This window comes from Scyliorhinus canicula, chromosome 2 (assembly GCF_902713615.1).
Source record: "Scyliorhinus canicula chromosome 2, sScyCan1.1, whole genome shotgun sequence".
Taxonomy (NCBI): domain Eukaryota; kingdom Metazoa; phylum Chordata; class Chondrichthyes; order Carcharhiniformes; family Scyliorhinidae; genus Scyliorhinus; species Scyliorhinus canicula.
This window is the reverse complement of record NC_052147.1, coordinates 232,084,405-232,109,361: the sequence shown is the minus strand read 5'-3', so window position 1 is coordinate 232,109,361 and position 24,957 is coordinate 232,084,405. Positions and strand designations below refer to the sequence as shown.

At 48.9% G+C, this 24,957-nt stretch overlaps 1 protein-coding gene across 1 annotated transcript in view; it reads left to right on the top strand.

Annotated features, from left to right (window-relative positions):
• The window catches only part of itgb5 (integrin, beta 5), a 172,701-nt gene that overhangs the window by 48,450 nt on the left and 99,294 nt on the right, over window positions 1–24,957 (top strand). Inside the window, exons 9-10 of the mRNA XM_038789778.1 lie at window positions 10,963–11,097; window positions 19,263–19,692. Of these exons, the coding sequence (XP_038645706.1) occupies window positions 10,963–11,097; window positions 19,263–19,692 (565 nt within the window). The remainder of the gene's footprint in view (window positions 1–10,962; window positions 11,098–19,262; window positions 19,693–24,957) is intronic.

Here is a 24,957-nt window from a genome sequence, read left to right as displayed (position 1 = left end):
AGAGGTCGGGATTCACTGGTCTTGCCTGGAAGACTTCAACATAAACGTGGACCAGTCGTAACGGCACCTGGAAGGGGGGGGGGGCGTCTTCCAGGCCATTGGAGACCCCTGGGTAGTCGGGCATTGGGCTGGGTGGTACACGGGCACTACCACTGGCACCTGGGCACCATGACACTGCCAACTTGGCACTTTCACACTGCCACCTGGGCATCCTAGCAGTGTCACACTGGCATTGCCAGGCTGGCAGTGCCCAGGTGCCAGGTTGCTCGTGACAAGGGCCGGACCTGGGTGTGCATTGTCCATAAGAGGTGGGGTGAGGGGGGCTTGAGGACCCCGGAGGACGTAGGTTGGGTGAAGTGGGGGGTCCGAAGGCTGTGATGGAGTTGCTGAGGTTGAAAGGTCGGGGCTGCCTTTAAAAATGGCGTCCCAATCCGTGAGTAGTCTTCCTGCACTGGTCAGCTTACCCTGGCGAGCTGAACTCATCAGTGTAGGAATTGATGTAAGTGCAATGAGTTCCTCATCCAGGCCAAAAATAATGACAAAGTGCTGTTGGATAGTGAGGTCCTTCCCGGCGCTGATAAACACCCCGCTAAACGCGCCCAAACAGGACATAGAAATATTTTGGTTTAATCGCGTCCAATATAATCATAATGGTCATCTCACCTAAACAAACTGTGGCTGAAGCATCACCTTTGAATTCACATCTTTGAACCAGTTTCATGAATTCACCAATTTGGGATTGAATTTAAATGTTTTAACAGAATTTGAACTTGTGTGTGGTGTTCAGTCAACCGGCTCCCGATTCAGTGAAAAGTAAAAAGGTTCAGATGTCGACAAGAACCACCACTTCTTACAATTCTCTGTTAACTATATGGATAACTGAAATTTTAAAGTGTTGTTTTGTAACATAATACTATTCATACAAGAAAATAGATAAAACCTGTTAGCTCTTAAGTCCCAACCATCTCCACTTTTGGCAAAGAAAAGGTTTTATTTGTGTGGACAAGACTGATGGTGATTACCGACAGGCATTACACAGAAAACAATGTTAATCCAGAGAGTTTGTAACTTCTCACATTCTCACATGCCTTCAGTGTGTGAACATAATGACGCCCACTGACACACTCCCAAATCCTATTATCTGATATGCTTTGCTGTAACCATTTGTATTCGGTATTCCTCGTACTCCCATATCTTGGAGGGAACATTGTTCCTAGCAACATCCACCTGAAACTCCATTGTATTCTCTCTAGTCTGATCACACCCTTCGTGTAATGTGGTGACAAGAAATGTATGCGACATCCTACTGTGGCCTATTATTTTATGCAGTTCTAGCATATTCTGTTCCTCAGTTATTAAAGGAGAGTACTATATAAAAATTCTTAAACACTTTACCTACCCATCCTGTTTTTTTCAGAGATCTTGTGGACATGTGGGGCTGGATTCTCCGTTATTGGAACTATGTCCCCATACCGGCATCAAAACTGTGGAGTTTCATGCCAGAAAAACTGGCGTGACAGGGCCACAAATTCCTAGCCCTGCAGGGGGCTAGCAGGGACCGGCGTAGATCGAGCAGCTTTTGCTGCAGATATGGCCCCTGCACTTTTGGGTTGGAATCTGAGCATGTGCATGGCGGTGGCCTCCAGTAGCCACGCCGTGCTCCATCGCGGACTCGGACCACGGAGCTGGACCCTAAGACCCCCCGATCGGCTGCGCGCCCGACCTTGTCCACCCGCACAAACATTTCCCGGCAGCGTATAAGGCCCCTGGCCTCCGATCGGCCTGCACCCGACCAGGGCAGACGCGGACTGAGTCCGCAGCTGCCATGCTAGTTTCGCGACTGGCTGCACCACATTAGATCCGCGCCGTCGAACTTTGGTTGGTCGAGGGCGGAGAATGCTGAGCAGGCCTCCAGCAGTGGCCCCAGGTAGGTCCTAGGCAGCGCGCTGTACTCTCCGAGTATGCTGCTTTTCGGGGCCTGCAGAATCGAGGAACCCGCGCCGGTCCCGATTCCATGCGGGAAGATGGATTCTCCGTCCCCGTGCCGGCCACGATTTTGGCGTCGGGTTCTGCAGAATCCAGCCCAGGATCTCTCCATTCCTACAGGGCAGCACGGTAGCAAAAGTGGATAGCACTGTGGCTTCACAGCGCCAGGGTCCCAGGTTCGATTCCCTGCTGGGTCACTGTCTGTGCGGAGTCTGCACATTCTCCCCGTGTCTGCGTGGGGTTTCCTCCGGGTGCTCCGGTTTCCTTCCACAATCCAAAGCTGAGCAGGTTGGATGGATTGGCCATGATAAATTATCCCTTAGTGTCGAAAAAAAAAAGTTTAGAAGAGGTTACTGGGTTACGGGGATAAGGTGGAGATGTGGGTTCAGGAAGGGTGCTCTTTCCGAGGACCAGTGCAGACGCAATGGGCCGAATGGCCAGCGTCCGTACTGTAAATTCGATGATACATTATACAGTGGTCATTTACCTTCACTGTGGCAAAGACATACACAACTAATCATCGAATTCCTCGAGTGCAGAAGGAGGCCATTTAAGGGCAGCACAGTAGCACAGTGGTTAGCAGAGTTGCTTCACAGCTCTAGCGTCCCAGGATCGATTCCCGGCTTGGGTCATTGTCTGTGCGGAGTCTGCGCGTTCTCCCCGTGTGTGACTGGGTTTCCTCCGGGTGCTCGGGTTTCCTCCCACAGCCCAAAGATGTGCCGTTTAGGTGGATTGGCCATGCTAAATTTCCCTTAGTGTACAAGAAGGTTAGGTGGGGTTAGGGGGATCGGGTGGAGGGTGGGCTTGAGTAGAGTGCTCTTTCCAAGGGCTGGTGCAGACTCAATGGGCTGAATGGCCTCCTTCTGCATTGTAAATTCTATGATTGGCCTATCTGTGCCTGTCTTTTTATGGGATATGTGGAATATCCCTTTTTCTTTCTTACTGATACCCAATTCTTTCCTATACAGTGGCTGTACAGGCTGTACCAGGGCTGGTTCAGAACAGTGGGCTAAACAAGGCCAGCAGAGCGGGTTCAATTCCCGTACGCGACTTCCCGAACTTGCGCCGGAATGTGGCAACTAGGGGCTTTTCATAGTAACTTCATTGAAGCCTAGTTGTGACAATAAACAATTATAATAATAATTATTATTTCATTGATGATGTAATCATCTGTGCCATTTCCTGCTCTCACCCTGAACTGGAAAGCTTAATCAGATTTGTTTCCAATGTCTACCCTTCTCTTGCGCATGATCCACTTCGGACACCCTCCCTCAACTGCTCAACCCATCCCTAGAAATAAAGATATTCAGCAAATATTCATTACAAGCCCACTGACTCCCAAAGCTACCATGATTATACTTCTTCCCATCCTACATCCTTTAAGGTCTCCATTCCTGTGTCCCAGTTTCTCCGTTACATATGTTCTGATGATGCAGCTTACTACACCAGCGCTGTTGTCACGTCTTCCTTGATCCTCAGCTGAGAACTCCATCTCCCCCTTCCCTAACATCGCCAACACTGTCCAATCCCCTCTTCTCCCTCCCAGAGTTATGATATGTTTTGCCCATGTCCTCATGCTCCACACCACTAGCTTCCCTATTCAATGGATTATCCTCCGCCATTATCGCCACCTTTAACGTGATGCCACCACCAAACACATTTCTGCTCCCATTTCAGAATTCCAAAGGGACCTTACCTCCACTCCTCAATCATCCCTTCCCATTCTGTCCCCTTACATTCAAATGGAAGACATGCAATACCAGACCTTTTACCACCTGTCTCCCCACCATCCAAGGCTCCAGACACTTCTTCCGGGTGAAACAGTGATTTATATTAATTTCTTAAAATTGAGTACATAACTGAATGCATATTATGAATTCACTATCAACAATGTGGTCTGCTCCACATTGGAGATACCAAGCACAGATTGGATGACTGATACGTGGAATGCCTGCATTCAGTCAACAAGCTTGACCCCATGGACGGCAAGGTGGCACAGCGATTAGCACTGCTGCCTCACAGCACCAGGGATGGGGTTCAGTTCCAACCTTGGGTGACTGTGTGGAGTTTGCACGTTCTCCCCATGTCTGCATGGGTTTCCTCCGGGTACTCTGCTTTCCTCCCACATTCCAAAGATGTGCAGGATAGGTTGATTTGCCATGCTAAATTGCCCCTTAGTGTCCACAGGTTAGGTGGGGTTACAGAAATTGTGCGGGGAGTGGGCCTAGGTGGGGTGCTCTTTCGGAGGAGGGTCAGTGCAGACTCGATGGGTCAAGTGGCTTCCTTCTGCACTGTAGGTATTTTATGATCTTCTAGTATTTTAATGCTTCACTTTTTCTCATGCTCACCTCTCTGTCCTTGGCCTACTTTAGTGTATCTGTGAAGCTCAACGTATGCTCAACAATCAGCATCTTATCTATTGATTAGGCATTTTGAAGTTTTCCACAATTAATTGGCTCATAACTTCCTGGTTTCCCTAGCGTCACATGTGAGGGTAACTTCAAAGATGCACTGGGGATTCCCTCCAGGAAGTCCCACGTAAAGATTTGCCTGACAAGTGACCAGGGCTAACTTCACCTGGACAAATTCGCTAGACTGAGAACCATCGACAAAGCGATTTAAATCATTAACTTGGGATGGTTCTGCAAGTGTTACCCTGACAGTTACTCTGAAAGAGTTATAGGGAAGAAAAGCTCTTCTAACTCCAGTGTATCTATTTTAAACATCCAGACTGAGCCCTGCATGGGACATCCCGCACACCCACAATTCCCCAGCGACTGCACCTTGACACCTCCCCCCACCCCCTTCCAGGGCACACCCCCCCCCCCCCCCCCCCCCCCCCCCCCCCCAACCATCCCCTACCAACCCGACCCAACACCGGAATTCCCCTTCACCCCTCCCCTCCCGACCAGTCCGAGAAATATCACCAGCGATGCCTGCACAAAATCTTTCAAATTCAAGTGCAGGATAGGCACTCCATATCCGTTCTCTCTCAGGCCAATGTTCCCAGTATTGAGGCATTGGATATGGCTAATTGCTACATTGGGCAAGCCTTATCGTCCACATGCCTGACTCAAGACTCCCAAAACAAGCTCTGATCTCAGAGCTCTGTTATAACAAGCCAGTTCTCAGGAGGGAGGAAACGTTTCACGGATGTCCTCAAACCTCCCTGAATAAATGCAACATCCCCACCAATATGTGGGAATCTTGCCCGAGACTGATTAAACTGGAGAGGAAGCACCCACAAAGGTACCAATCATTTTGAATGTCTCTTGACAGGACTGGGTGGAGGTAAAATGTCAACAGCGGCAAAAGCGTACCACAATCCAAGCAAGGCATCCACTTGCCTTCTCAAATACTATTGTCCTATTTGTGGCGGAGTATGTGCATCCAGCATTGGATTATTTATTCACCTTAGGACCCACAACCCCAGAGTGGAAGAAAGTTATCTTCGGTCCCGCGGGACTGCCGAAGAAATGAAATAGATTGACCTGAAATGTTAACTCTTTCTCTCCAAAGATGCTGTCTGACATGCAGAGTGTTTACAACGGCCTGGATTGTCCGCCTTGCGACTCCGGCAGCGGGGTCCCTGATGCGGCGGACAATGAAAATAAAATGAAAATCGCTTATTGTCACAAGTAGGCTTCAAATGAAGTTACTGTGAAAAGCCCCTAGTCGCCACATTCCGGCGCCTGTTCGGGGAGGCTGTTACGGGAATTGAACCGTGCTGCTGGCCTGCCTTGGTCTGCTTTCAAAGCCAGCGATTTAGCCCAGTGTGTGAAACAGCCCCTATGCTAAACAGCCCCTAGGTGTCCAGAGGAAAATGGGTTCGCCGGTGAGCGCCGATCCATTTGCGACGTGCCAGCACCCTGCTGGCAGCAGAACGGGGTTCAAATGGATTCTAATTACCCATTTGCACCCACTTAGTGGGCTGGCACTAAGAATAGGGGGAGTCCCCCAGAGACCCCTTAACTTTAGGAACCGCCCCACAGATTCCCCCCCCCCCCCCCCAGAAAAGAGATCCCTGTCTGGAAGTTAGAGAGAAGTCCAGACAGGGGCAGTCATAAAAATGACGGTTGTAACTCTCACCTGGGCATACACCTGCTGACTCAGACAAATGAAGCACCACGTGTCCATTCCTGGAAAGAGAAAAGCATTGACCTGTGTTTAAACCCCTCAGATTATTTAGCTGCAAGCCATTCATTCATTTCCCTTAGTGAGCTGCGATTGACAGCTTCCACAAACACAGCTGTGAGTCTTGCTTCATTCATCTCTCTTCATGGATGAGTAGCTCTGCAGTGCTGTAACCACAATGTTCACAAACATCAATAACTTCAAAGAGAGTTAAGCATATTCTAATCACCCCCTTCACGTTTTAGTGATTTTGAAATGCTGAGCTGGAAATGAAATGAAAATCACTTATTGTCACGAGTAGGCTTCAATGAAGTTACTGTGAAAAGCCCCTAGTTGCCACATTCCGGCGCCTGTTCGGGGAGGCTGTTACGGGAATCGAACCGTGCTGCTGGCCTGCTTGGTCTGCTTTCAAAGCCAGCGATTTAGCCCAGTGAGCTAAACATCCCCTATTGACAGCAGAAATTGACAGTAGTTAACAGTATTTTGCTTATTGCACTAGGCTAGTAATTTTAAGGTAGATTTTGTTCGTCAACATGTGAAGTTAAGTCAGGGTGACCAACTCTCGGGGAATAAAATTAATCAACACTTTGGTGTGGGAGGCTATACAAATGGGCAAGGGTTGCTGGCGAGCTGGGAAGGTGGTGTAACTGGTGAGCCTGTGAGGGCAGGGGGTGGGGAGGAGGGGTGGGCTAGCTGCTGAAGCCATGATAGGCCTGGTGGACAAGTCCGATTAGGTGAACAGGAGTAGCTTGAGCACACTGATGCATACTGTGCATGTATAGAATTTAAACGGCTGAAAAACATGATAAACGCTGCTCCGGCAACATATAATCCAGGCCTGTCGCCTCCATTACCACACAATCCCATATAATATGGGATGGTTGGTCATCTTGGATGAAGTATCTTGTCCAAGTGAAACACATCAGAAAGTCTGATGAATTTCAGTCGATTCATTTAAATGGGAACTGAGAGACAAATAAAATCCAGCCTTAGTAAGTAAGGAGGAGAGGTAAGCAGTTCCATCCTGCATAAAGCTCAGGATTCACTTAAAGATATTGTAATTTTCATGGGTGAAGGAAGTATTCGCCTCGCTAAAGCATAGTATGAGTATTGACAAGATTAGTATTGACAAATTTTTAACCCATCGTCTCCCAATACTCTGTTTATATTTTGACAATGGCATTTATAAAAAGTGAAAGAATTGTTCACCGGTAGCCGCAGGACACTGCAGTGCCATGTCTTGTGGAATCCATTGTAAACAGCTTTTTGTGCTGAGAAGAGGCAAGTGCAAGTTTTCTTTTGCAGTGGTGCACAGTGAAAATAATCTTCTTTCCTAAAAAAAATACAGCTTTACTTTCATTTTTTACTTTAATACAGATGTGAAGGCTCAGCATAGAATGCTGACCAACTTTGTACTGGTCATTGCTGAGCCGTTCATTAGGCCAAGGACCGAATCTATGCTTGCTTTCAACAGGTTTTGACTGTGCCGATTGATTTTGGCCAAATGTCACTGCTACATCCATAAATCTGCTAAAATATCATCTCCAAGGGGATGGAATTTCTCAACTTTAGATTTAATTTGATTTTGTTGAGTATGTTGAGCAATCGACCCATGAAAACTCTTGGCCAAAAAGAGCTCATCCAGATTACTTGTGCAATTAAACCCTGTAAAACCAGGGGAATTAATGTAAACATATGAGGCCACTTAGAAACATATTTCAGGACATTGACTGACTCAAATAACTTTTATATTTTGGATTTAGGATGTGTAAATTATTAATTTGTTCTGGAGTCATGTAGTTCATGGTATTGAGAATACATTTAGTTTGTAGTAATAGTATACATTTAATTTGTAAGAATTGTCTCTGACACTGATGCTTCATTAATCTGTCTGTAGTCTACATTTCTTAGGCTAATGAGATATTTTGACTTTCAATTATGTCTAGATTGAATTTATTTTGTACAGGATGTACTAATCATACAATTTTTTTGTTGTTGTAATTAATGTTGTAATTAATCTTTGAATGAGGTGAAACATTTCATAAGCACCATTTTTATCTCTAAATCCTTTACCTTCTGAATTACATGCTATATTTATATATATAACACCAGTTAAGGCACGATTCTCCCAACGGGAGACTGAGTGCTGACGCCGGAGTGAAACCCGCAGGTTGGCCGGCTTCAACCCGCGCATGCGCGGTTGCCGTCTTCCCCTCCGCTGCCCCGCAAGACATGGCGGCTTGATCTTGCGGGGCGGCGGAGGGAAAAGAGTGAGTCTCTTAGAGACGCCGGCCCAACGATCGGTGTGCACCGATCGCGGGCCAGTCCCCTCACGAGCACGCCCGTGGTGCTCGATCCTCTCTCCGCCCCCCACAGGCCCCACACTTACCTGTCGCGCGATGTTCACGCCGGCAGCGACCAGGTGTGCTTGCTGCCGGCGTGAACTGGTCGGGGTCGTCAGGCCGCTCGGCCCATCCGGGCCGGAGAATCGCCGGTCGCCGTGAAAAATGGCGAGCAGCGAATCTCCGAACGGTGTGTCGCAAAATGCGACATGCCATTTTGGGGGGGGGGGGGGGGGGGGGGGGGGGGGGTGGGAGAATCGCGGGGGGTGCCAGCGCGGCGTGGCGTGATTTGCCCGGCCCTCCCGCGAGTCTCCCCCCCGGCGTGGGGAGCGGAGAATCGCGGCCATGGCCTTTGGTTACAACTTGAAAACATTTTGAACTGTGCCGGGCACGATGGGTGACGGTCGGGCGAGCTCCAAATCGGTATTCGTGTCAGGCTGGTCGCTTTTCACCCGTCTCGTTAAACTAGGCATTATCTGGGTCATACCCTCACTGGGCGTGATGCACATAATGATATTTAAATGAGCCATTAGGGACCTTGGGGGTGCTCCGAGGCCATTAGAACCCCTGGGTGGGAGGGAAAGAGCAGGGTAGTACCATGGCACTCCCCCTGGCACCCAGGCATCCTATTAGTGCCACCCAGGCAACCTGGCACTGCCAGGGTGCCAAGGACACTGCCAGGGTGCCAGGCTGGCAGTGCCAAGATGACCCGGCCAGGTTGAAAATGTCCATGAAAGGGGGTGTGGGCGGGCTGGTTTAAGGCTGCTGCAAAAAGGCTAGGGGAGGGGGTCCCTGAAAGAGAGCTGTGCAGCCTTTAAAATGGCGCCTCGATCTGTGAGGAGCCGGCCCTGCTGACGAGTTCAGCTCCCAGTGATGGAAAATTTTCAAACTGTGGCATTGACAGGGAGAAACTCCCCAAGGCCCAAAAAATCAGCTAAAGTGCCGTTGAATAGCGTTCTCATTCTCGGCATTGCAGCCATAGCAAAACACCCTGCTGCTGGGGTTAAGGCGAGTGGCACATAAAATCCAGTGGGTGACTTTTTCCCCGACCTGTGTGAAATTTTACAAGGGATGGGTGCCTTAGGCCATGCGAACGCCTGTCAGCTTTAGCTGCATGGGCTATTGGGCAATGGGAAGGAACCTCCTTTTCTGGCCCTCTGAGGCCATTGGAGATGCCTCCCCCGAAAGGTAATCAATTACTTCATTTTAACTCTCCTGGCTTCTTGAACATAGTACTCTAACCTCCCTCATTTGCTGACACTTCGTTTTAAAAAAAACTTTTGAGTGCGCAATTCATTTTTTCCAATTAAGGGGCACTTTAGCGTGGCCAATCCACCGAGCCTGCACATCTTTGGTTGTGGGGGCGAAACCCATGCAAACACGGGGAGAATGTGCAAACTCCACACGGACAGTGACCCAAAGCCGGGATCGAACCTGGGGTCTCGGCGCCGTAAGGCAACAGGGCTAACCCACTGCTCCACCGTGCTGCCGCTTTTGTTGACACTCCTAACCCTGGACTTATATGGACTCTTTGGCATCGTGGGTCTGCCTGTAGTCTCAACAGGTGCCAGCTCTTCCTGCTGGTGCTTGTGGGACTACAGAGCTGCTGGCCAGTGGGATTGGCTACAGGGTGTGGGGTTTATGATTGAGAATGTGTCAGGATATAGGTACCAGATGCATCCTGTTCATTGCAGGGGCTAACATGGGTCAAAGGACAGCTGTTTTTTGATTTTTTGATTTGATTTATGATGGGCACATGTATTAGTATACAGTGAAAAGTATTGTTTCTTGCATACTGTACAAACAATGCATACCGTACATAGGGAAGGAAGGAGAGACTGCAGAATTAATGTTACAGTTATGGCAAGGTATAGAGGAAAGATCAACTTAGCATTGTTAGAGAGTTTAAAAGAGTTAGAATGAAGTTTGAGAAGCATAGAACTAGAGGTTATGCTGGACACAGCTTGCAAGAAGTCGCCTTGCTCCGGCGCCATCTTGGATTCTGTTACCAGCCAACATCAGTTTCTTTAAGAAGGAAGAGTTCCATTAATACGGTTCAGTGCTGAGGGCTATGTTGTTTGCACAAGTTCCACATGCGCCATCAACTGGTAATCAGTCCAGCTTTTTGTTAGATTGTGAAAGAATATTGAGAAGCTGTTACCTTTCCATATTTCCTCAGTTTCTTTAATTTTCTGAAAGTATTATCAATTTCTGGGTTTACTTCTTATTTCCAGATTACAGTGGATGGTGGGTGCTGGAGCTAGTTCCACAATTTTCATCAAGGCTGTCGCTTCCTCTGCGTCCAGCATAGTTGCACCTGCACAGCAAATGAGAACAACCCAAACATTGCCCCTAATTTTAGATGCTTGATTGAGATAAGGAAGTTTTATTACATGTTAATTAGTTGCCATCATGCTGAATAAACTTGGATTAGTGTATTCATAACAAAGAATAATTTTTGTTTAATTGTTTTAAAGAATATGTATTTGTCTGAATCTAGAGCATTCGGTCTAAGGTCGAACTGACAGTAGGGAACCAGCCGGAAGACATCAATCTTTCCTTGACAGCCACATGTCAAGATGGTGTTTCACGCCCTGAAGTTAGGAAATGCGGTGACCTTAAAATTGGAGACACTGTAAGTAGTCAATTATTACTCGCAGTATGATAGATAAGAGTGATATATTTTGTTCTGTTTTTAAGTCATTTAAAAGTACATAGTAATTTTACACAGCCTCTAACTTTTTTTAATTAAGGACTGATTTAAAAATGTGATGTCAACATTGTCTGCCTCGAAAAAAATACTTTTTTGCATATAAAGGGTGGTTCCTTCAACCACCTCTATGTGTTAGTGTTGTAAAGTGGAGTGGGTGTAGTCTCGAGTAGTGTTATTCAAACTATTTTTCCCGGGACTCACTTTTGCCAACCAGCTGACCTCCCAGACCCACGCCAGTTGATCTTAGCCACCCACGCCGACCAAACTTCGTGGTGCAAGCCATGTTCACTTACCTTCCAATACGGAAGGGGAGCCTGCTTCGTTCTCACGCTCTCACTCCAATCACATTCCCAGGAGGAGAAGGAAATACGCACAACAGCTGCAGACTTCAACTTTTGTTCTTTTGTGCACATCTTCATCTTTGTGACAACAGAAAATCCAACCTCGTCCATGTAGGTCGTTGTGAAGGACAATAGCAACAAAATGCGTGTTTTAATCAGCATTGGATACTCCTGGGAGATGCTGCACCAGAATGCTGACAGCCTTGTACACTGTTAACCAGAGGCCCTGAACTCTATACAGAGATAACACAAACACTGCTCTGACCTGCTGTGGATTCTCCTGATCAGCTCTCTCCAGCAGATTCAGCTGTGAGATCCTCACCAATAGGTACACTGCCTACTTGTGTCTCTGATAGTCTCTTGCTTGGAAGAAATGATCCATCTTCACAATCCTCTTGCCTTTTTAAAAATAAATTTAGAGTACCCAATTAATTTTTTCCAATTAAGGGGCAATTTAGTGTGACCAATCCACCAACCTGCACATCTTTGGGTTGCGGGGCAAAACCCACGCAAACACGGGGAGAATGTGCAAACTCCACAATGCCAATAACCCAGAGCCGGGATTGAACCATGGGGCCTCGGCGCCATGAGGCAGCAGAGCTAACTACTGCGCCACCGTCCTGCCCTTTCCCTCTTGCCTTACTTGCCAACAGTTAGAAAATGGAAGAAGCTCTCCTGCATGCTTTGGCACTTGGATTGGATTGGATTGGATTTGTTTATTGTCACGTGTACCGAGGTACAGTGAAAAGTATTTTTCTGCAAGCAGCTCAACAGATCATTCAGTACATGGGAAGAAAAGGGAATTAAACAGAATTCAAGAAAATACATGAGAATACATAATAGGGCACCACAATATATACAATGTACTACATAAGCATTGGCATCGGATGAAGCAGACACGGGTGTAGTGTTAATGAGGTCAGTCCATAAGAGGGTCATTTAGGAGTCTGGTGACAGTGGGGAAGAAGCTGTTTTTGAGTCTGTTCGTCCGTGTTCTCAGACTTCTGAATCTCCTGCCCGATGGAAGAAGTTGGAAAAGTGAGTAAGCCGAGTGGGAGGGATCCTTGATTATGCTGCCTGCTTTCCCCCGGCAGCGGGAGGTGTAGATGGAATCAATGGATGGGAGGCAGGTTCGTGTGATGGACTGGGCGGTATTCACGACTCTCTGAAGTTCCTTGCGGTCCTGGGCCGAGCAGTTGCCATACCATGCTGTGATGCAGCCCGATAGGATGCTCTCTATAGTGCATCTGTAAAAGTTGGTAAGGGTTAATGTGGACATGCCGAATTTCCTTAGTTTCCTGAGGAAGTAAAGGCGCTGTTGTGCTTTCTTGGTGATAGCGTCGACATGAGTGGACCAGGATAGATTTTGGTGATGTGCACCCCTAGGAATTTGAAACTGCTCACCATCTCTACCTCGGCTCCGTTGATGCTGACAGGGGTGTGCACAGTACTTTGCTTCCTGAAGTCGATGACCAGCTCTTTAGTTTTGCTGGCATTAAGGGAGAGATTGTTGTCGCTGCACCACTCCACTAGGTTCTCTATCTCCCTCCTGTATTCGGACTCGTCGTTATTCGAGATCCGGCCCACTATGGTCGTATCGTCAGCAAACCTGTAGATGGAGTTGCACATACTCCATCAAGTGCACATACAGGGCAAGTGACCTGCACATTGCTGCCACTTGTGGTCGGAATACTGCGCATGGTATAATTTCTTTCTTATTTAAAAGGTGTCAGTTGCTACCATTCTCAACAAAAAGGTAAGTAGTGTCCTATGGGCACTTCTCCTGTGATCGGGTCCACCGTGGGAACGCTGCGACCGATTGCTTTGCAACCTCCCGACTGACACCTGCCCATGGCCCATCTATATGTCGCAACCCACACTTTGAAGAATTCTGGTCTAGAGAACCATTGCAACCTCAATGTACAGAACATTTTCCTCAAAAAGTACATTATTTAGCTGATCATATTGAACAATTTTAATTTTTAAAAAAACATGGGAAGTGCTTTTTCATAACTTCAATTCAAATGAACAGATCATTCAAATTAAACAACAAAATGAAGAGTAGTTTCAAATGGAATTAAAAATTTAAGTGCTGTTCATGTTAGGTCCTCACTGTTAATGATGTGACTAGGAACAGGAGCAAACCATTCAGCCCCTCAAGCCTGTGCCGACGTTCAGTGAGGTCAATGCTGATCTGTGACCAAACTCTAAATACCTGCTGATAGCCCATATCCCTTAATAACTTTGCTTAACAAAAATCTATCTATCTCAGATTTAAAAGAACTAATCCTTTGTTTGCTTTAGCAGACTGGGTAAATACATCTCGAGGTACTGCAAAGTACTAGAAACAACTTCCAGTAAGCCTGTGAAGCTCATTGATCTTAAAAACCACCTCATAAATCTAAAACAATAGGTGGCACTTTCAACTCTTGTTTCCATTTTATTGCATGAGCAGGTATTTCTTCCTCTTGTTGATTCAGAAGATGAGAGCTTGAGAAATGCTGGGTGTGCTCTGTAAGTCAACATACAGAACGTTACACAATGTTTTTTTTAAACTCACTTGTTGAAGATGTGAATTAATTTAGGCCAAATGGTGTGTTTCTCTAATTAACCCCAAGCAGTAGAGCTTAAGGCAAGAAAAAGCAAGGATCCAGTTGAGTTTAGAAATCTTTGTTATGATTTAAATTCAGTGTAAAAATAATGGCACTGATCTGTAGATGAAATAGAAGGGTCACACATTTGATACCCAGATGACACTCTTAGTTGGTCAATTGTAGCCTTGCTGAGATTGTCCGGTACTTTCTATTTTTGGTTTGGATTCCAACATCCGCAGTAATTTGTTTTATCAACAATAACAGTCAATTTTGCTGTGAGGAAACCCAGGGTGAGGACATCGGCTGGGGATAGGATAGGTTGATGGGGGTTGATGATTTATACATTGCTGTGGAGACTCAGGGAGACTTGAGGTCTTATTGAAACTTACAAGATACTGCGAGGCCTGGATAGAGTGGACGTGGAGAGGATGTTTCCACTTGTAAGAAAAACTAGAACCAGAGGACACCATGTCAGACTATAGGGACAATCCTTTAAAACAGAGATGAGGAGGAATTTCTTCAGCCAGAGGGTAGTGAATCTGTGGAACTCTTTGCCGCAGAAGGCTGTGGAGGCCAATTCACCGAGTGTCTTTAAGACAGAGATAGATAGGTTCTTGATTAATAAGGGGATCAGGGTTTATGGGGAGAAGGCAGGAGAATGGGGATGAGAAAATATCAGCCATGAGTGAATGGCGGAGCAGACTCGATGGGCAGAGTGGCCTAATTCTGCTCTTATGTCTTTTGGTTTTATGGGTACGGGGGAGGGGAGAAGTTCGCAGGCAGAGCTAAATGTTAATAGGATCCAAGCTGCAAGATGAAGCAGAAATCAAGAAACAAACTTTATTTGATAGAGGGGGTTTATTGCCTTTGTACAGTTTCACAGCTCTCCTCCCACACACCAGTGTTCCAGTTGTCTCCTAACAGCAATAGGAAACTTAATAGTTAAAATATTCTCCACGATTTATAGGTGTTCATAGTACTTAGTTTAACAATATAATAAACTCAGCATTATGACTAGTGTTGTATCTGTCCAATTCAGATACTTCAACCAGCTCCTTAATTAATTTTTACCCAGATGTCTGTATTTATAAGTAGAACAAAGTACGGACACGGATATAATGCAATACAGTTTATTAAATATAGTTAAACTGTAAATTACCCACTATTCATACAAGAAACACCCAGGATTCCACTATACTACCCGCAAAGGTGTTTTGGTAAGTTGTAGATCTGATCCCTGAGACTGTCTTATTCCTCTTTGTACAAGTGATTCATGCTGGCTGTTTCTGGCTGTTTCTTGCTTGCTTCCTTCTGGTCTGCGCAAGGTCACCTCACACACTGAGTCTTTGCTTCAAGTCTTTGCTTCAAGTCTTTGCTTCAAGTCTTTGCTTCAGGTCTTTGCTTCAGGTCTTTGCTTTAAGTCTTTGCTTCAGGTCTTTGCTTCAAGTCTTTGCTTCAAGTCTTTGCATGAAGTCTTTGCATGAAGTCTTTGCTTTAAGTCTTTGCTTCTAGTCTTTTCTGCTAGTCTTTGCTTCAAGTCTTTTCTGCTAGTCTTCTGCTTCTGGTGTCTCTGAGATGCCTACTTTTATCCCTTCCCTGCCTTTCCAGAAACTTCTCTGGCTTCCGGCAAATGCGGTCATGGGAGGGGATCCCAGCAGCCAATGTCCGGTTGATGACCATTTGACAGGCCATCTGAGCCCGCCCCAGATGTCCCATCTCTGGTGGTGTGGGCTGCACATTACCTGTTCCCATAATCATCGACATGGGTCACCATTACATGTGAGAACACCACCCACCAAGTGCATGATGCATTCTCGTGTGACTCGGCCAACGTTGTCTACCTAATATGCTGCAGGAAAGGGTGTCCCGAAGCGCGGTAGATTGGTGAGACCATGCAGACGCTGTGACAACGGCTGAACAGCCATAACGTGACAATCATCAAGCAGGAATGTTCCCGTCCAGGCAGCAGTCAAGGGCATTCAGCCTCTGATCTTCGGGTAAACGTTCTCCAAGGCAGCCGTCAGGACACGGGACAATGCAGAATCGGCATGCAGAAACCGATAGCCAAGTTTCGCACGCATGAGTACGGCCTCGACCGGGACCTTGGATTCATGTCACATTGTATTCACCCCCTATCATCTGGCCTGGGCGTGTAAAATCCTACCAACTGTCCTGACTTGAGACAATTCACACCTCTTTAACCTGTGATTGTGCCTCTCTCCAGTCGCTCCTTCTGGACCTGTAAAGACTTAATTACTTGCAAATACTCGCATTCAAATTATCGTCTTGCATCATGACTTTGTCTATATATATGTTCCTGGAACCCACCTCTTCATTCACCTGAGGAAGAATCTGTGCTCCGAAAGCTAGTGATTTGAAACAAACATGTTGGACTTTAACCTGGTGTTGTAAGGCTTCTTACTGTTCCCATATTAGGGGCGGGATTCTCCGATCCCCCGGCGCTGGCTGCCGTATTCTCCGCTGCCGGTTTTTGGGGGGGGGGGGGGGGCGAGGTTTATGCCGCGCCGGTCAGGGGCCGTTGGAAGCCCCCCCGGCAATTCTCTGTGCCCCGATAGGCCAAGCGGCCATCAGTTTCTGGCCAGTCCTGCCTGCGTGAAATGGACATGGTCCATCACGGCGGGACCTGGCTTGTAGGCTGGCTTGGTGAGTCCTCGGGGGGGGGGGGGGGGGGGGGGGGGGGGGGGGGGGGGGGGGGGGGGGGGGGGGGGGGGGGGTGGGGGGGGGGGGGGCGGGGTGGGGGGGGGGGGGCACGTTGGCCTGGCCCGTGATCGGGGCCCGCCGATCTGTGGGTGGGCCTGTGCCGTGGGGACACTCATTCCTTCCGCACTGGCTCCTATAGGGCTATGCCATGTCCGGCGCAGAGAAAAAAAACCCTGCGCATGCGCAGGAAACACACTGGCCAGTCAGCGCATGCGCAGACCACGCCAGTGGCTCTCTGCATGCGCCAATAGCGTCGGCGTAGCCCCCGGATGTGCAGAGGATTCCGCAACTTCCAGTTGTCCCGACGCCAGAGTGGTTCGTGCCGTTCTTTGTGCCGCCGTCGGGCCATCCCGCCAATTGCAGGAGAATCCCATCCAAGGTAGATACTCTCGGTGATGGAAAGTCTGGCTCGATCTGGGCTAGGAACAACAGACTTCCTGAGGTTTGATTGCAGTATGATTTTAAAATGACCACACTAGAGTCACTGGACAAGTGGGGGAGAAGTTTGGGGGTAGGGGGTGGAGGGATAGCAGACATTGGATAAAGAGGGTGGAAAGTAGATTATGAGGGCTGAAGTGATTGGGGGAAGAGGGCAGCTAGTGTAATGGGCCTGCGGGATTGTAGAATGAAGGGCACAGGATACAGGGGGCTGGAGAAATCTGGGGTGGTGAGGGAAGATTGCAGGGAGCCATGGAAGCCATTAGACTATGTGTGAATGGGGTGGGAGGATCCGATCATTTGGCCTGACAGGGAGCCACATGTTAACAACAAAGAAGAGGCAGCATAAGCAGGGGTTGAAAGAGAGGCCATTGCTTGGGTTGGTTCTGGCTACAATTTGGATAAGTAAGAGCTAAACCAAATGAGAGCAATTCTACTGAGCTGGACAATGGAGCAAAGTCTCTATAATTTCCACTATGCACTGCACGGTCCCATTAAGATTGCTACATGGTTGTGCATGAGTGAATCTTAAAGGGAACAATTCTTTTTGTGTTTGGTAGAGGAATGCAGCAATGGAGAAAGGTCATTGGTGGAGGATGGTGTGATTCAACCATGTCAAAGACTGCAGAGGATTTGGAAGGCAGAGGAAAGATAGTGCTTCATTGTCATAGTCACAAAGGATTCATTTGTAACTTTGAATCTGACGATTATTCTGACTATTTTGGTGTTGCGGCAGGGAAAGAAACCAGATTGAATATGGATTTGAGAGACAACATGCTCAAGGGGGTTGAGAGCGAATGCAATATTGGAAACGGAGAGGTAGCTTGCACATGCAGAGGGATTGCTCAGAGGTTGCCTACAGTGTCAGAAATATAAATTCCAAGCCTGATCATCCCTAAAATATAGTTGGTAAACATTAGTACTTCTGACCTTTCTCAATTCCTCCTACAGCTATTCAGTAAAATAAAAAAGGCATTGAATAACAAGCATGCAGCCGTGGCTTGTTGTGTTACTGCACATCAAAATTCTTTCATGGTTGGCTGCAAATTCTGCATTAATGTCAGAACAGATTTAGTGTAATGATGCTAAAGGCCGTTTCCTGTGGAATATTATTTTGATTTGTTACAATCCAAATGAACACGATTCAGATTAAAATAATGCTAGTATTCAATTCCCCAATTTTAGAGTGAATCATATTAGGTAAAGACAGCAGTGATGATGTTAAAATACACATTGAAAAAAAGTTGTGAAAGTCCAGAGTCTTATCAGTTAGAAAGAAATCATGATGCCTGAATAAATGTGTTTTACCAATAAGGATTAGGGATTAGACAGAATTGCCAATATAATACAAGGGTAGAATTGCTGGCTGGCACAATGTACACTGAAATGTAAAAAGATAACGTTGGAAGTCCAGCTGTTTCAATGCTGATGGCAGCTGCTGTTTTAGTTAGCTCCAGCCACCACAGTAAGTTTAACTCTTTGGATACTTGCCTATTCAGGCTGAAGTTAAAGTTGTAGCCAGGGTCCAAAAACATCAGATCCTGACCTACATGTTTAAGGACAGTGCCACAACTTTTTGGATGGCTTAGCTCCCCATCCAGAGGCCTCAACAAAACTTGTATTCAACAGGATCTAGTTGGCTGAAAGGTGAACATTTTGACTGCTTGTCTGTCTAGTGGAAATTACTATTTTTTTTAAGTTAAACAAAATACAGACAGATACAGTTAAAATCTTCTATTGGTTTTTAAGCAAAACAATTTGGTTTTGAGAAGATATATTTTTGAGTTACACGGTTTTCTGTAAATAATCTGCCACAATTAATTTAGGACCAAGCATCATTGTTGTTCGCTGATGCTGTCTAGTCCTCAAGATGCACTGTCCAAAAACATTACTTTAAAAATAAGGGAGATCAGTATAATGCAAACATGTTGAATTGTTGTGTCTTTGACCTCCGTATAGTATTGCTGTCATTAATAATGTTCTTTCTATTCAGGTGTCTTTTGATGTCACTGTGGAAGCCAGGAGCTGCCCAGAGGACCAGATCATAAATAGCTTCACCATTAAGCCAGTTGGCTTCAAAGATTCATTGAGTATAACCGTTGGTTATGTTTGCAAATGTGACTGTACATCAGAGATGAAAGCCAACAGCTCCAAGTGCAGTGGTAATGGAACCTACGAGTGCGGGATCTGTAAGTGTGATCCGGGCTTTCTGGGAGCCAATTGTGAATGCCAGGATGGAGAACAAAGTAATGTATTCCAAACATTCTGCCGTGAAGCACAGGGAAAGCCGATCTGTAGCGGTAGAGGGGAGTGCAGCTGCAATCAGTGTGCCTGCTATGAGAGCGAGTTTGGAAGGATTTATGGGACATTCTGTGAATGTGATGACTTCTCGTGTGCTCGGCACAAGGGCAAACTCTGTTCAGGTAAGTTCAAATTTAACATGTTTAATTATAGCATAAACTGGTGTGTATTTGCTTTAACCCTTTGCCCTTAACGAGAAATGTTTTGTTATGGGAGCAAACATAGCTGTCAATATCTGTGGGGGTTTTCTGAGTGACAAATAAAGGATTAATCTGACACCATTTTGCAGGAGAGTAAATTTCATAATTTACACCCTTATAGACCGTATATTTTCCAAAACTAGGAAATATTACCATGAAACCTCAGTGGGCTTGATTCCTGATAATAATAATCACTTATTGTCACAAGTAGCCTTCAATGAAGTTACTGTGAAAAGCTCCTAGTCGCCACATTCCGCCGCCTGTTTGGGTAAGCTGGTACGGGAATTGAACTTGCGCTGCTGGCCTTGTTCTGCATCACAAACCAGTTATCTAGCCCACTGAGCTAAACCAGCTCTAGTTTTTAGACAGCTCTAGTTTCAGACCACATTCATTCCATGGCTGCAAATCATCACTATTTATTTGGTGGAAAGTTAAGTGTGACAAGCAAATTACAGCCACACATGAAAGTTTCAACTGTTCCCAACATGGCACTTTTAGTTTCCATTGGCCACATGCCTAGTGTTTCTGATTCATTGATTCCTTGCCGTTGTATTTACTATGAGCTCCAATACCAAGGCCCGACTGGCTGAGAGTTTTTTCTTCCTGTGAAGATTCAAACTGCATGAGGAGAGAAGATTAAGTTTTGAGATACTTTTTTGAAAGGGAGCATTGTCACCTTGTTTCTAATTTTCTGTGGTAACTTGCATGGCATGTGAACAAGGATATGTACTGATTGGAAGCCCATTCTGTATTTCTCTTTGCTGATCCTTGAAAATCTGTGGGTCGACTTCCGGTCGTGGCAATGCAGAGCTAAGTTCCACGATCGGCAGCTCCCGCTAATAACGGACTTTGGGGCTCTTTTCAGGGCCCCCAACGGAACTTCGTCGACGAATCCCGACGTGGGAAGGGGTCTGGAGTAGATCCCTAAGATCCTATGGTCCGTACTAGGAGTGGGGTAAGAAGAAAAACGGTGGAAGCACCCCTGGAAAGGCGGGGGAAGAGAAACAGAATGGCGGCCGGCGGAGCCCTCGAGGAGCTGAGGCAGTGGGGGCAGGAGCAGCAGGAGACTCTGCTGCGCTGCTTCCAGGAGCTTAAGGTGGAGCTGCTGGAGTCGCTGAAGGCTACCACCAGAGAGCTGATGGAGACTCAGACAGCCCAGGGGGCCGCGATCCGGGAGCTGCAGCAGCAGGCCTCCGTAAGGGAGGATGAGGCCGTGGCTGTCGGGGGGAAGGTGGAGATGCACGAGGCGCTCCATAAAAGGTGGCAGGAGCGGTTCGAGGAGCTGGACAACCTGTCGAGGCGGAAGGATTTGCGGGTCCTGGGCCTCACGGAGGGGCTGGAGGGGTCGGACCTGGCAGCCTATGTGGTTGTTGTGCTGAATTCGCTGATGGGAGCTGGGTCCTTCCAGGAGCCCCTGGAGTTGGAGGGGGCCCACAGAATTCTGGCTAGGAGGCCCAAGCAGAACGAGCCGCCGCGGGCGGTGTTGGTGCGGTTTCACCGGATCGTGGATTGTGACTGCGTGCTCCGGTGGGCCAAGAAGGAGCGGAGCAGCAAGTGGGAGAACACGGAAGTGCGGATCTTCCAGGACTGGAGTGCGGAGGTGGCTAAGCGGAGGGGCGGGTTCAACCGGACGAAGGCGGTGCTCCACAGGCGGAGCGTGAAGTTTGGCATGTTGCAGCCGGCGCGTCTGTGGGTCACCTACAAGGACCGGCACCATTATTTTGAGTCCCCGGAGGAGGCGTGGGCCTTTGTGCAGGCCGCGAAACTGGACTCAAACTGAGGATCTAAGATGGGGGATTTTGTATGATAATGTAATTGTGTTTGCTCTGTTTAATGCAAGATGTGGGTTGGCTTTAGGGTGGGTGGGGCGATGTCGTTATATCTTTTTGTATGGGTCTGGTGGACGGGTTCGGGCAGGGAGGTAAACTGGGAGTGCGGGGAGCTGGTGGGGGGGGGCTGGCAATGAAATACTTGGCCCACCCATCCCTTCCTCAGCCGAACCTGGTCCGCCACTTTCAGGTGTGCCTCTTGGAGCATGGCCACATCCGCCTTCAGCCCCTTCAGGTGCACAAACACCCGGGCCAGTTTGACCGGCCCATTCAGCCCCCTCACATTCCAGGTTATCAGCCGGATCAGAGGGCTCCCTGCCCCCCTCCCCTGCCGATTAGCCATAACCCATCCCCTGCCCACCACTGGCCAGCGTCCCCCGCTTGGCCAGTTCCCCACGGCGGCAGCTCCCCCCCCCCCCCCAGCACCCCTTGCATACTCCAGCTCCTGCCTAACCATTTCAGCAGCAACCCGGTAACCCCCCCCCAGGCTAGGACCCCTCCTAGCTGCGCCCCTCCCTTCATAGCACTCCCGTGAGCCAGCTAACTTCTGCTGACAATGGGAGTTGCCCTAGAGGAGGCGGGGTTGGTCAGGGCGAAAGCGCGGGCTTTTCTCTGGTTTCCCGCGTTGTGGGATGATGGGGGCGGAGAAGCGCGGGCCGTTGCTGGCTGTTATTTTCCCGCGCAAGAGCGGCGGGGGTGTGGGGGGGGGGGGATGAGGAGGGCCTGCTGATGGGCACGAAGGAGGAGGAGTAGTCCCACGTGGGGAGGAGTCGGAGGTAGTGCGGGAGTCGCCGGGGTCAGCAGAAGTTAGCTGGCTCACGGGAGAGCTATGAAGGGAGGGGCGCAGCTAGGAGGGGTCCTAGCCTGGGGGGGGGTTACCGGGTTGCTACTGAAATGGTTAGGAAGGAGCTGGAGGATGCAAGGGGTGCTGGGGGGGGGGAGCTGCCGCCGTGGGGAACTGGCCGAGCGGGGGACGCTGGCCAGTGGTGGGCAGTGGATGGGTTATGGCTAATCGGCATGGGAGGGGGGCAGGGAGCCCTCTGATCCGGCTGATAACCTGGAATGTGAGGGGGCTGAATGGGCCGGTCAAACGGGCCCGGGTGTTTGCGCACTTGAAGGGGCTGAAGGCGGATGTGGCCATGCTCCAAGAGACGCACCTGAAAGTGGCGGACCAGGTTCGGCTGAGGAAGGGATGGGTGGGCCAAGTATTTCATTCAGGGCTGGATGAGAAGAATCGGGGTGTGGCGATCCTGGTGGGAAAGAGGGTGTTGTTTGAGGCGTTAAATGTGGTGGCTGACAGTGGCAGGAGGTATGTGATGGTGAGTGGTAAGCTGCAGGGGAGCGGGTGTTGTTGGTGAATGTTTACGCCCCAAATTGGGACGATGCGGGGTTTATGCGGCGTGTGTTGGGCCGTATTCCGGACCTGGAGGTGGGGGGAGCCTGATCATGGGGGGGACTTCAACCCGGTGCTGGATCCCCCATTGGATCGATCCAAGTCCCGGAAGGGTAGGAGGCCAGCGTGTTGAGGGGATTTATGGATCAGATGGGAGGGGTGGATCCCTGGAGGTTTGCGAGGCAAAGGGCCAGGGAGTACTCGTTTTTCTCCCACGTGCATAAGGCCTATTCGAGGATTGCTTTTTTTTGTCCTGAGCAGGGGGTTGGTGTCGAGGGTGGAGGATATTGAATACTCTGCCATTGCCATTTTGGATCATGCCCCGCACTGGGTGGACCTCGGGCTGGGGGAGGAGAGGGACCAACGTCTGCTCTGGCGCTTGGAGGTGGGGCTGCTGGCAGATGAGGAGGTGGCCGGGAGGGTTCGGGGGTGTATTGAGAGGTACCTTGAGGCCAACGATAACGGGGAGGTCCGAGTGGGGATGGTCTGGGAGGCATTGAAGGCGGTGATTAGAGGGGAGTTGATTTCCATCCGAACCCATAGGGAGAGGGGGGAGCAGAGGGAGAGGGAGAAACTGATAGGGGAGATGGTGAGGGTGGATAGATATGCGGAGGCTCCGGAGGAGGGATTGCCGGGGCAGAGGCGTAGCCTTCAGGCCAGGTTCGACCTATTGACTACCAGAAAGGCGGAAGCTCAGTGGAGGAAAGCACAGGGGGCGGTGTATGAATATGGGGAGAAGGCGAGCAGGATGCTGGCATACCAGCTCTGAAAGCGGGACGCGGCCAGGGAGATTGGGGGAGTGACGGATAGAGCTGGGAAGGTGGTGCGGAGGGGGATAGATGTTAATGGGGTCTTCAGGGACTTTTATAGGGAACTGTACCGGTCTGAACCCCCGGTGGAGGGGGGTGGAATGGGGCGCTTCTTGGACAAGCTGCGATTTCCGAGGGTGGAGGAGGGGCAGGTGGAGGGACTGGGGGCGCCGATTGAGCCGGAGGAGCTGGTTAATGGGATAGGGAGCATGCAGTCGGGGAAGGCGCCGGGGCCGGATGGGTTTCCGGACGAATTTTATAAAAGGTATGCGGACCTGTTGGGTCCCCTGTTGGTCCGGACCTTTAACGAGGCAAGGGAAGGGGGGGGGGGCTTCGCCCCCAACTATGTCACGGGCGCTGTTTTCCTTGATCCTGAAGCGGGACAAGGACCCTCTGCAATGTGGGTCATTTAGGCCGATCTCGCTGCTAAATGTAGACACCAAGCTGCTGGCAAAGATCCTGGCCACTAGAATAGAGGATTGTGTGCCGGGGGCATTCATGAGACGGGGTTTGTGAAGGAGAGGCAGTTGAATACAAACGTACGAAGGCTCCTCAACTTTATCATGATGCCGGCTGTGGAAGGGGAGGCGGAGATAGTGGTGGCATTAGATGCGGAGAAGGCCTTTGATAGGGTTGAGTGGAAGTATCTGTGGGAGGTGTTGGAGAGGTTTGGGTTTGGGGAGGGGTTTGTCCGTTGGGTGAGGTTGCTGTATGAGGCCCCAATGGCGAGTGTAGCCACGAATAGGAGGAGGTTGGAGTACTTTCGGCTGTACCGGGGGACGAGACAGGGGTGTCCCCTATCGCCCTTGCTCTTTGCATTGGCAATTGAGCCCCTGGCCATGGCGTTGAGGGAGTCAGGGAACTGGAGGGGCCTGGTGCGGGGTGGGGAGGAGCATCGAGTGTCGCTTTATGCGGACGACCTGTTGCTGTATGTGGCGGACCCGGTGGGGGGGGGATGCCGGAGGTGATGAGGCTTCTTAGTGAATTTGTGGGCTTCTCTGGGTATAAACTGAACCTGGGCAAGAGTGAGTTGTTCATGGTGCACCCGGGGATCAGGAGGAGGGGATTGGTAGGCTCCCACTGAAGCAGGCAGGGAAGAGCTTCAGGTACCTAGCAGTCCAGGTGGCTGGGAGTTGGGGGGCCCTGCATTAGCTCA